Raw genomic sequence first — 13,230 nt, forward strand, 5'->3', positions numbered from 1 at the left:
ATAGTTGTTTCTTGCAGAATTAGGTCTCTTAGCTATTTACCCTCTAGTTTGTAAACTGTATTTTGATTTACTATAGCTTATCAGGTTCAGGTTCTTAAAATTATTCACGCCCTCCTCTGTGACACTTTCCTCTAGGAATGTTTCTAATTCTGTGTCTGCTCCTGCTCATCATTTTCTACCAGGTGTGTATTTTAGATGTCAGCAGTGCCCTGAAACTCCCAGCTGATTTTAGCTGTACCTGTCAAATTTCACAAGGTCAATATTCGTTATCATTCAGTTAAAAATATCTGCTGATTATCATTGTGATTTTCTTCTTGGATTCGCGGGCTATTTAAAATTTTATTGACAGTGGCATCTGGGTGGCTCAGTCGTTAAGCGTCTGCCTCCGGCTCAGGTCATGGTCCCAGGGTCCTGGGATCGAGACCCACATCGATCGGGCTCCCTGCTCGGCGGGAAGCCTGCTTCTCCCTCTCCCACTCCCCCTGCTTGTGTTCCCTCTCTCGCTGTGTCTCTCTCTGTCAAATAAATAAATAAAATCTTTAAAAAAATTTATTGACAAAAGTGCAAACATTTGTTATTTTGTTACTGATTTCTGTTTAATTCCACCGTGGCCGGCCAACTATTCTGTAAGACTTTCATTCTTTGAAATTTGTTGGGACTGCTTGTTCTCAGTTTTGATGAAGGTTCCATGTCAACTTGATGCTCTGATGTTTTCAAACAATATTTAACAGGCTGATGAAATTGTCTCAGCTACATCTCTGCTGATAGACAGTGTGCTTCCTGGGTCTTCATACGAGGTTCAAGTGAGGGGCAAGAGACTGGATGGCCCAGGAACCTGGGGTGACTGGAGCACCCCTCTTATCTTTACCACACAAGGTAGGTTTTGTAATAATAGCTCCTATCGAGAGGAGAATATGCTTCCTGATTTTTCCCTTGGCCTGTTGTAAGCATCTTAAATTTCGTAGCAGTAAACCAAAAGGAGGGACACAATATTAACGTTTTATTTAAGTGTTGGCAGGTTACTTTGTGAATGAAAACGTGCAAAAGCAACTTGTAGAAGAGCTCCCAGGTTTATGTGCGTACATAGCAGTGTCTTGCTGAATTACTCTTACCCATTCAAAAGATAGACTTAATAGAAAGGTTCCAAATTCACAAATTCAGAACGCTACTGGTATCAGTGTTTCCTTAATTTACATTTAAAATCAGATATATTTATTTGACATAAATTCCAAATATTCAAATTTCATTTAATTATTATATTTTATATAATACAATAAATAATAACATAATGAAATAGTTCTTTTCACTCCAGATGCTGGCTTTTGAGAGTTTTCACTTTCAGTTTTCATGTTTTTAATCTTTAACATCAGAAAAACTGTGGTTTATTCAAAACTTCCTCATGAAGTTGAGGTGGTGGTTTACAAATAGTCCCAGGAACCTTAGAGTAGCCCAACCCTGTCATATGCTAACTTGTGATGCTAGGAAGACACTTCAGGGTTCTTTGCTTCGTTGTCTGATCTGTCAAAAGAGCAAAATGATTCCTACTGAAACTCGTGCAGGTTGATTATGGATATATAGAGACAGCAAGTCCCCTGAAAATCACTAAGCAGACAGTCAACACATTTAATGAAATAAGTTCATTTATTGGTTACTTCCTATTTAAAAAGCACTGACTTGTCAAAAAGCCAGTAGCATTAGTGGTTTAAGAACACAGACTTTGGAGTCTGACAGAATCTTATGGAAGTACTGGCCTCACCACTTATTTGGAAAGTTTCTTCACCTTTCTAGGCCTCAATTGCCCCATCTGCAAAATAGGGACATTTTTATTATGGATAGACAGAAACAGTGCACCTACTGTGCTCACTGCGGTGCCTGACCTTTAGTAAGCACCCAGTAAACAGTAGATGCAATCATAGGTTACACAGCCACAATCTCAATATTCAAAATCTCAGCATCTAATGAAGGTTTCAAGTTGATAAGATTCATAACTAATTGCATGAGCAAGCTTGTCAGAAGAGCTAGCAAAGTACTAGGCAATGGGAAGGATTGGTTCTCACTAGGAAAGCCAGGAACCTTCTGTGAACAGATTTAGAAGACATGGATTTCTCATCACGATTCCTCAGATAATTATTGAGCATCACAATATGTGTGCTGACGACTCAGCTTCTGGAATTTTTCGGAGGAAGGTCAGCTTTTCTACATTCAATTATTTATCGTTGATTAATAGGTCTTAATGACCAGCGGTGAATTATGTAGAGGGGGATAAATTACAACATGTGGAGGTTTTTAAGAGAAGGGGATGGGGTAAAGCGGGTGGCAGAGGAGGCTAGTAATCCTGACTCCCACCCTGAGTGGGATGGCTTTCTTTGTGATTTTACTTCTTAATTAGATCTGAAAACCTACCCTCCCTAAAGAAGAGGGAAATTCTAAAAGGATCATTATTATTTTTAAGGTTTGCTAATATTCAAGTTATATATTATACCTTTTTAGAATAATGATTCTTAGCAATTCTGTATTCAGTGGGGTTAAGATGAACATTTTGATCCAGTATAATATAATAGTTATTTGTGTTACATTTCATGTAAGTTTTTGTTTTGGAGTGTTCAACTTAGGTTTTTAGACCTTTGGATGGACTTAGTTTTAGTTCTGTTTTACTTAGTACAAAACCCTTTTAGACTACTGTTACTTTCTTAGTTCACGTCAATATCTGTAGGATTAAATTTGCTTGGTTTTAATATGTTGGACCACATTTATATGTTTCTATACATAATATAAATCAGATTTATTAATATATATTATAAAGCACATACATATGTGTATATATATGCTTTTCCCTATGCAAATATTTAGGGTTTTGTGTACATGACAGTAATAAAGATATGTTTTGTTGAAAAGAAACTTTGCCAATTTACTTGCTAAAGTGTCTAACAATATTGCAGTTAACACTGGGCCTTTTACTTATTCACCACAGGTGTGTCCCTCTAGTGACTTAAGACATCCCAAATAGAAATATCTGATAGTAAGTGAAAAATAAATCCAGACAGTAAGTAAATAGCTCCCCCAAGGGCAGAATTTGTTGATTTAGCAATGAGTGTAAAGGTAAGCTTACTAATTTAACAGGCTTGGATGGCTTAAATGCCAGTGAGTGGTACCAGGTGATTATTAAGGGAAAGACAGAAACTTACCAAATATAAAGGAGACTAGGGACACCAAGTGCGGGGAGAAGAGCTTCCACACTTCAGTAGCTCCCAAGCACATATCTCTGTTATAGGATCGTCTACAGTAACGACGTAACGATGGGTACTGAATCACAAATCAAATGTATAAGTAGGTTCATACTTCTCTACTGAATAATAATAATAATAATGATAATGACAGTTATGGAGTGCTTCCTGTGTTTCAAGCACTGTTCTAAGTGCTTTACATATATTATCATTTTATCCTTTCGATCCCCTGTGAGATAGGTACTGATATTCCCCTTTCGCAAAGAAATCGGGATTTAGAGAGGTTAAGTACATTGTAAAAGTTGGCACAATCTAGAGCCGGCAGTCTAATTCCAGAGTCATGTTTGTACGCACTAATACAGTGATTAAGTGCCTGACGTATGTTTATGTCACCAAAAATTGATCCCGGGCACTAATCAGCGGTAAGCTTAATTACATAGAGCACTTTAGCGGAACACCTCATTTCCTTCATGGTTCCTGATAAATGAGGTTTCAGCGTTGCTTGGGTTTTTCAGGTCTCAGGTTTGCCGAGTTGCCTTCGAAGCAGTTCCCACATCCCCCAGCGCTTACAGCACTGGAGGCTTGTTCTTGAACCGTGTGCACCAGTGAAGTATGTTTCTCCAAACTTGGGAGCTTCCTCTTCTTGTGTAAAAAGATTTGGATCCTTCTCCCTTAAACCTAGGTGTTTAATATGATTAGATTATCCTCTGCTGTTCACTGTTGGCATCCACGAAACAGAAACATTCTGTAAGACTGAGGCATTAACTTACTTAGAATGAATTAGCACATCTACTTTATCATTTCCAAACACTCTGGATTTTATTGATTTTTTGGGGGAACAGAGACTGTCTGATGTATTGGTGCCAGAGCCAACAGATGCTAATTATCAGTTCCTTTATAGCTACTACATTTTGTTCAATGATTTTTGTTGTTGTTGTTCATTGATTTATTAAAGCTGTACCTACCAAGTACACAGTTAAAGAAGCATTGACCATTTTTAATCAAGGAATTCTTACGGATTTGGGAGATCTTGGACCCTTAGAAGAATACCCGGGACCTTGCCAGAACTTAAGAAGGCCAAGAATATTGCAATTAAGTTATGCTACATACTGAAAATAAGTTTAGAAGTGCTGACTTCTTGTAATACCTTTCTCTCTCTTTTTTTTTTTTGTAATACCTTTCTTAATTGCAATCTTGTGCTGCCAGAGAAGAGGAGAAACAGTTAATTTCTACATTTCATACTTGACAGTGCTTGTAATGTATTAGAGAAAATATTTTCCCCGTAAAGAAAAATAGGAAATCTGCTTTGAAAATGTAAAAATCTATTTTCTGGTGCTATAATAAACACATTTTAAAATAACTTTAACTAAGATGTTTTGATTTATGAGTTATGTTCATTTGAGTAATTCACTAATATTTATCAATAGAATTTCTTCTTTTAATGAAATTCGTTAGTGTAGATTCTGCAAAAGTATTAGTACTTAGTCATGAGAAGAAAATTATTTTCTTATTTTACAAATTAAATATTGTGTATCTCACATGAGAATAAAATATATATTTGTATTATTTTGAAAATTAAATATTTAACATTTACTTCATATCAATTTCTATATATTCAGTGTAAATTTTACAAAATCAGGTTTTTAATAACTTGTTTTTATTCTTTTTAAGCTAATATTTTAGTATTTAATCATGCCAAAATACTATGACTTTAACTGTATTTCTCAATTAAGCCTTACTTAGGCATTCAATTTTGAAGTGAAGTGCTTTGAGATTTTTATTATCTTTAAAAGATTCAGCTTAACTTTTGAAGTCTTATTTATACTCTTTAAAAAAATAAATTACTCTTAGACTTCTGAAGCAGTTCAGTAATGAGATGTGGAGCATATTGAAAGTAGGTTAATAATCTTTCAGGTCTGTGCTAGGTACTTGTGTGTAGTAAGTAATGTGCCAATGAAGCTTGAGTGTCACCCTAGGCTAGGATTATAAATCTAATGGACTGACTTCTGTCCAGTGATTTCATGCTACTAAAATTTTTCCTGTTTATGCTTGACTGTAGAAATACCAAGTACAGAGGTTTTGTATGGATTGTAAATATAAGGACAGGGGAGTTTAGCTTGCTATTACAAAAAAGAAAAAAACATACATAATAAAAATAAATGAAGTTTTTTGTTTTTGTTTTGGGGGTCATCCAGATGATATGTATGAAAACAGATACTCATATTCTTTCAGCAGAAAATGCCCTACTTTAAATTGCACAACTGAAATATACTGTTTTTGTAATGCATTGTGGCAGAAATAATTTCTTCTTGTGTAAACAGTCATTTACTTTTATTCTGTTTCTAATTTAAAACAGAGGCAAACTATGTTTCCAACAATAGGGGGCCAAAAAAGTAGTATGGAGTAGTGTAGAGGCCTTAAAAATAATATTTTAGAAAAATATTGGTTCCCCTTGTCCTTAACCACAGCATACTGGCATTAAATAACTTAAAATATTACAGATCAGTATTTACAGTTTTTCCTGTTTTGGTGCGTTGGTGCATCATTGATTTTACATATCCTAACTAGTTTTCTTACTTAAATCTTATTTTTCTACTTTACCTGCTTATTTGAAATTTTCATATATCCAAATGAAACAATAGCAACCACCATTTTTTCTTCAGGATTTTGCCTTAGAGTGATTTGATTCAAAAACTCACCCCACAGTTCACTGATTCTTAAAGCGGAGTCTGATGGAAAACGTGTCATTGTGGAATTAGATTATATTTCATTTGAATTAATTTTCGGCCTATCCATTAGCAAGTGACAAGTACGCACTAAAACCTATTTTGTACTAAGTCTCTATGTTTAGAAAACAGTGAAGACATTTTTGGAAGTTCAAGTCATTTGGGAATGGGAGTGCGTGGGATACTACGTTAACTGTCCATAAACAGGCGATTACAGTTACCCAGTCTCTTAGGACACTCATTTCATTTTTGGCAGTATGATCCTGAACGCATTGTGAAGCCTTTCTACGTAGAGTAAATTCCTCACAGGATGTCTTTGGTCTTCATCTGACATCCTCCCCTTCTTCTCTTATTGCAGATGTCATATACTTTCCGCCTAAAATTCTGACAAGTGTCGGGTCTAACGTTTCTTTTCACTGCATTTATAAAAATGAAAACGAGATTGTTTCCTCAAAAAAGATTGTTTGGTGGCTGAATTTAGCTGAGAAAATCCCTCCGAGCCAGTATACCGTGGTGGGTGACCGTGTTAGCAAAGTCACCTTTCCAAATTTGAACGCGACCAAGCCTCGCGGGAAGTTCACCTACGACGCAGTGTACTGCTGCAACCAGCAGGAATGCAACCATCGCTATGCGGAACTCTACGTGATTGGTAAGCATACCGCAATTCTCCCCGTTTTCCTCCCCAGGGATTGGGGACCCTATATTAGAGTCCCATTGATAATGTAAGGACATGTTGTTTTCATTGAAAATTGCTTTGGTGTCTTTGCTTTGTATTAATATTTTAATGTGTTTTAAATAGATGTCAATATCAATATATCATGTGAAACTGACGGGTACTTAACTAAAATGACTTGCAGATGGTCGACCAATGCAATCCAATCACTCATGGGAAGTACTTTGCAGTTGAGGTATCATAGGTAAGTACTGTTTTTGCCGTTTGATTGTTCTGGGGACATGGTGAGATAAGACTTCCTGTAGAAATATCCTCATAACAGTCCTCTGGTAGACGTTCTTCCTGAAAGAGGAAGGAAGAATCTACTTGATTAGGAAATTTTTAAGGGATCAAATAAATTGGTGGTTTTTGAAAGAACTCACATTGAGGTAAAACATATAATTCGTTTTTACCTCCAATTAGTTTTTCTGATAATCGATGAATTTTCCATAATTACATTTTAACTACAGAATGAAATCCAAGAAAAGCTGGTTTCTGTACATTTTAATTTGACCTCTCTAAGAGTTAATTTGAACTCTCTCAGAGTTGACTAGAGGAGAATATCAGCAATTATAAAAGTCCAATAATTTGCTGAAGATTAATATTTTGGGAAAAAGTCAGAGGTAGTGGCACAAAGATTGTAAGACATAATATGAATACTTTTGGAAGTAGGAAAGACTAAGAAAGAAACACTTAAGGAGTGAAGGGTTGTAATAGCGAGTAATTTGTGCTTGATTTATTTTTACCCTTCCCTGTTTTGAAAAGAATTCAAGACTTCATCTTCCCATAGTATCATCTGAAATAATAGCACTCTTGATTAGGAGAAGGTAGAGACATTTTTATTTTTATAATCTCTCTTAGTAGTTTTCAGTTATGTGTACTGCTCTCAAACACCCTGTCTCAATTTGTGTTTGTACTGGGGTCTTCCAGTTTGTTTCACTTGTCCTCATTTATTCTTAAAATCTAAATTTTCTACTTGAAAAACAAATCCCCCTCCTCAAGTACTGTGATCTGAATTCTATTCCTGAAGTGACCAGTCTATTCTTATGTAGTATTAGAAAAAAATGGGGCAATTTTTACATTTCTTACATAGGAATAGTAGCTGGCTTTATCTTACCTGATACGAGTATTTTGAAATCAATAGAATATTCATGGATGCCATTTTACTTTTATAATCTATCTTTGCTTTCTTTCCATGGCATTTTTCACATTACAAAAGGTGTTTGTGGATGACCATCACATAAGCTCTGTGTCCCATTTATCTTGCTAACAGTTACAGAAGAACTGTGAAAGTCCCTGCATGTACTCGGGCAGGTTTTTTTTAACCTCTCCAAGACTCGATTTCCTTGTCTGTAAGCTGGATAGAATAACAGGACTTACAAGGCTTCTGTTAGAATTAATGATATATTCCATTTAATTATAATTACGCGATAGAATTTCTCCTGGTAAATATTCAATAAATGGCTGTTGCTGTCATTATGACGAAGACACTAACCTCTGCATTCCAAGTGGAGTATTACTGTGCTTTAGTACATGGTCACAGTTCTTCTTACCCACAGAGGACGCCTCATGCCTTGTTCTCATCTCTGGCCCTCCCCTTCCCTGCCCGCCCCCACCGCCATCCCCCTGCCAGCTCTCATTCATACACACACCCCAGTGATTGTAATTTTGAGGGGGTAAGCAGGAAAAGTGTCACAAAAAAATAGAAAACGAGAAACAGAAGAATATAGATTTTTCATTTTCTTGTAACCTCCTAACTCCAATTTTATGGAAACAGTAACTGCTACTTTAACCACTTAAATGCCATATTGAGAGCAAATAGTGGCAGCAGGGCTATTTCAAAGAAAAGGAGAAGTGCTTTGTATATTCTGAGGTAGAGTGTAGGTCGGGACACAGTTATAAAACTTACTTTCTTAATTTTCTTCTCTGAGAAAATGTGTTATATGTGTTTTACATTTAACCATATGATTCAGGTATGAATCAAGAATTGGTATTATTTTCATTATATTGCTTTGAACTAGAAAATATTGGGACATTGTCAATTAAGCTGTAATTTACTATCAATTGTGTCTTCAAGTTGTAGTGGAATTTAATCCCTATTTAAAGCATAAGGGACTTATCTTCCTTCCCATCTCGGGAATGTCCCAATACCGCTTGCGATCTATACTTCTAAAATGGTATCACTTATGTATAACGTTAGCTTAACTTTCAAAGTGTTGTAGGGCCTACCTCTAATTGGATCCTTATCTCCTTCTTAGAGCAATGCCATTTATTTTACTTGCATTTCCACTTAGTACCTAATAAAATGTTTAATAAGGTTTATTGTCTATTTTTATGGAAAGATATAAAATTGTGATAGAGCTGGGAATTCAAAAATGCCTTTCCAATAAGAACATTTATTTGAGATGGAACAGAAACGATGGTATTCTCAAATATCTTACTGCTTTCAACAATGTTGTATATTAACTGACTGTTCTCATATCTTTTAAGGAGCAGCCTTTACTGTTCTGATGTTCCATCTATTCATCCCATATCTGAACCCAAAGATTGCCACTTGCAGAGAGATGGTTTTTATGAATGCATATTTCAGCCAATCTTTCTATTATCCGGCTATACAATGTGGATTAAAATCAATCACTCTTTGGGTTCACTTGACTCTCCACCAACGTGTGTCGTTCCTGATTCCGTGGGTATGTCAAACTGTGTTGTGTGTCTTCATTTTTACTAGCAGATTTGGATTCAGATTGATTCATGGAAACTGTTGTGTTTTACCATTTCCTGATCACACTATATTTAAACAAAAACTTTTTTCATGTTTACAGTGGAATTGGGAAGACAATCAACCTTAGAAAGTTTTGCCATTTTTATTTTATTTTAAGTTACTTATAGCACAGTATTTTTGCAATAGGAATATTTTCAGCATATAATCTGATGAGTTATATTGGGCATTGGGAATAAAATTTAGCAGTAATATTAATCTAAATAATGCACTGCTTTGTTTTTCTCCCAATATACTTATGAAAACATTTGGTGTTTTTAATTTAAAAATTTAATTTGGGTATTGTGATGGATTTTGTAATCTAGTAGTCATAACCCATGGGTTTAATTTGTGAGGCTGTGTAGGATGCAGAAGGATTCAAAATAACTAAAGTGAAGAAGAGACAATAGATCAAGGATGATGATATCCATCATGAATTTTAAATACTCTTTAAAAAGATATATTGATTTCGAAGTTAAGAGAGCTCTTGAAATATATATCTCTCCAATATTGCTGTGAAATCTTTAAGAAATGACCCATTTATGATTATACAACAGAGGTAAAAGAATATCTTTTGGTGCTGTATTCTGTTTTGTTGGGAAATTATGCCAAAAATCAATATTTGATCCACTATATTTTCAAATAATTAGTACACATCTGAATTAAAACCTGTATTTTGTTAAATATAGCATAAAGTCATAATTTTTAGAGTTTTTTAAAATCACTATAGAGTCCCAATTAATTGATTCCCCACCCCCAAAGCTAGCATGCCCGCCAGCCCCCCTCCCCCCCCCCCCCGCTATTTAGTTTGGTTCCACTTAAAGTGATTTTACTGTAAGCAGGACTTCTCTGGTACTAAGTATCTTGGGACAGCAAAGAACCCACCTACCACTCTCTACCCCACAAACATGCACAGATATAACCTCACGTGTAATATATGACAAATGCAACATGGATTCAGTTCTGTATGCTATCCAAACAACCTTCGATGTTATTCTTTTCAGTACTAAAATAAGGAATTTAAGTTGGGCTTCTATCAACTCCTTAGTACTAGGAAACAATGTGGAGATTCAACTTTAGGATCCAAATGCAGCACCACCTGTTACTAGCTTTGTAAACATGGGCTAGACATGTAAGTGCTCTGTGACTATTTTATCACCCATAAAATGTGGAAAGCTCTGCTTAACTCCCCAGGGTGTGTGCTGTGGGGATCATGCAGACTCTTATACTTTAAAGCATCCTTTCTGTAAACTAGATATTCATGGAATGGATCCATATGACAGCCATATGATTCAGTCAAGTACAATCTTAGCGTCTCTCAAACATACATACTTCCTTTTCTGAGGAGGAATGATTTTTTCAGGAGATGAACTGCGTGTCATCTTACTGGTTGGTATAGAGTGTCTTCTTCATATATGAAGAATTGAATAAGTATGAGATACTGTAGTAATGAAAAAGTTCAGGGGTTTTGGTCATCAACAGTCTAAGGTATTGTTGATGAAGTCCGGAGCTTCAAAGTTCACACTAGTGTGCTGGGGCTTTGGGACATTTAGTTCCCAAATATGTTGAGTTTGCATATTGTCTTTTACTTTTTTTTTTTTTTTAAGCCTTTGCCATTCTGGTCATCTTTGCCTCTACTTCTGCCCTTCAAAATCCTGTTTTCCTCAGATGGTAGAGAACTGGGGCTTTATTCTGTAAGACTATCTCTGACCTTGACTTAGAAATAATAAGAGTAGAACAGTTTGAAACTCACACATGTGGAAATGAATACAGTGCATGTCATATTTTTCTTTTTATTAAAGCTCTACGTAGAACAGAGTATGCTATCGATACTTATGTGTTCAGTACGGAATCTTTTGCATGCGGAACTAATGGCCCAATTTCTAGTCAGATCTTACTATTACTTGCAGATGACATGGTCATTGTATTGATTTTTTTCCCAATCAACCTATTTGCAAAATAGAGATAATCCCTTTCTTACGTGTCACCTGAAATTGTAGGTGATCAAGTGAGATAATGAATGAGGAACTTTGAGAAGGAGAGGTTGCTTTATAAATATTGAGTATAAAAGTTATAACGTCATAATAATGTTTTAAAAATATTATCACTGTTTAAGTTGCTGTTATAGTATCCTGTTTTTAAAATTTCTAGTGAAACCACTGCCTCCATCCAGTGTGAAAGCAGAAATTACTGTAAAAATTGGATTATTGAAAATATTTTGGGAAAAGCCAATCTTTCCAGAGAATAATCTTAAGTTCCAGATTCGTTATGGCTTAAATGGAAAAGAAGTACAGTGGAAGGTACCTTTTACCGAGAAATGTCTTCAGCTTGCCTCACTAAATGTTATTTCATACAACTGTTTTAATAACTGTATAGATTGGGATTTATTTTATTGGCATAAAAGTACCTCTTCCTGTATTCTGTAGCTATTTTTGTTAAGTAGATTGCTATAGGTCTAACCCTTTCAAGAAATGACATTTCCTGCAAGCCATCATTTCCCAAAATGAGTGTGACAGAACATTGATCCCATAAAATATTCCTTGAAAAAAGATTGCATGGCTGAATCAACTTAGGAAACCCTGCATCACTGTGTATTCCTGTTACATACTAAATCACACTGTTACATACTAAAGGTTCCGAGAAGTCTTGCATGAAAGAAACATCTGTGACTTTATTTGTGACTTTTATTTCATCCTATGTTTCTCAAACTCATTTTACCGAGGAACTCTTTTTCCTTTAACATCTAATAATATTCTTTAGTACGTATATATTCATTGGGACATATTTTGGAAGAAGCTGCTTTTCTCAAACAACCAAAATCACACCCAGAGTATATGATGACTGGCCGTGTCAGTTTTCAGATGGCAGCCTGCAAAGACCCAGAAACGTCAGGAACCCTAAATATTATGTCATTAGATCATAAAGATTTTAGCTGAAAGGAATGTGACAGTTTACCAGCTTATTGAGGAGACTGAGTAACAGAGATATCACTATGTAATCATGAGGTTAAAGTTGTTGAGAGTTTTTGTGGATAGGGAATTGGTGGACAGAGATCAGTAACAGAGTGAAGAATGACTGGGGAACGAGGTTGCAAGAAGGCCAGTCCAAATCTTGTCCTAAGGAGGAAACAACAAGATGACTGAGACAATCCTTAACTTGAAGGAGCTCATGATCCAAGTCCAATACAAGTATTTCTCAAGCCAGAAAACACAAAGTCAGTTCTCTCTTAATTTTGGAATGGTATTAAGGTTTTAAATAGAATGCAGTTCGGGCTCGCCACCTACGTAGGTGTTAGTAATGATTAGTCTAACGCTTGACCTTATTTTACAGATGTATGAGGTATATGATGCAAAATCAAAGTCGGCCAGTGTCCTGGTGCCAGACCTGTGTGCAGTCTATGCTGTTCAGGTGCGCTGCCGGAGGCTGGATGGCCTGGGGTATTGGAGTAATTGGAGTAGTCCCGCCTACACAGTTGTCATGGATATAAAAGGTCTGTATAGATTTTGTAAATGTGTCTTAAAAATGCAAGCATATGGGCGTGTTTCAAATGTGACTCAAACATATTCCTCCTGAGAACACGTGTACCACTTGGGCTCCTTGTCATTCTGCAGTTCCTACCAGAGGACCTGAATTTTGGAGAATAATTAAGGAAGACACCACTAAAAAGGAGAGAAATGTTACTTTACTTTGGAAGGTACTCCTGCTTTTATGTTACTCTTAAATTTTATTTTTATGCTCACGAAAGATTGACTTGGTTGTTTCCATTCTGAGATGGGATTGCAAAGAGCTCTGTGGAGGGGGCCCTGGAAC

At 35.9% G+C, this 13,230-nt stretch overlaps 1 protein-coding gene across 1 annotated transcript in view; it reads left to right on the plus strand.

The window, feature by feature from the left end:
• LEPR (leptin receptor) overlaps positions 1 to 13,230 on the plus strand; it is an 84,284-nt gene that overhangs the window by 46,724 nt on the left and 24,330 nt on the right. Inside the window, exons 7-13 of the mRNA XM_081818567.1 lie at positions 732 to 876; positions 6,309 to 6,599; positions 6,750 to 6,867; positions 9,153 to 9,352; positions 11,572 to 11,720; positions 12,751 to 12,910; positions 13,032 to 13,114. Coding sequence (XP_081674693.1) covers positions 732 to 876; positions 6,309 to 6,599; positions 6,750 to 6,867; positions 9,153 to 9,352; positions 11,572 to 11,720; positions 12,751 to 12,910; positions 13,032 to 13,114 — 1,146 coding nt within the window. The remainder of the gene's footprint in view (positions 1 to 731; positions 877 to 6,308; positions 6,600 to 6,749; positions 6,868 to 9,152; positions 9,353 to 11,571; positions 11,721 to 12,750; positions 12,911 to 13,031; positions 13,115 to 13,230) is intronic.

Source organism: Leptonychotes weddellii, chromosome 4, assembly GCF_054177405.1.
Source record: "Leptonychotes weddellii isolate Sample4059 chromosome 4, ASM5417740v2, whole genome shotgun sequence".
Lineage (NCBI taxonomy): Eukaryota > Metazoa > Chordata > Mammalia > Carnivora > Phocidae > Leptonychotes > Leptonychotes weddellii.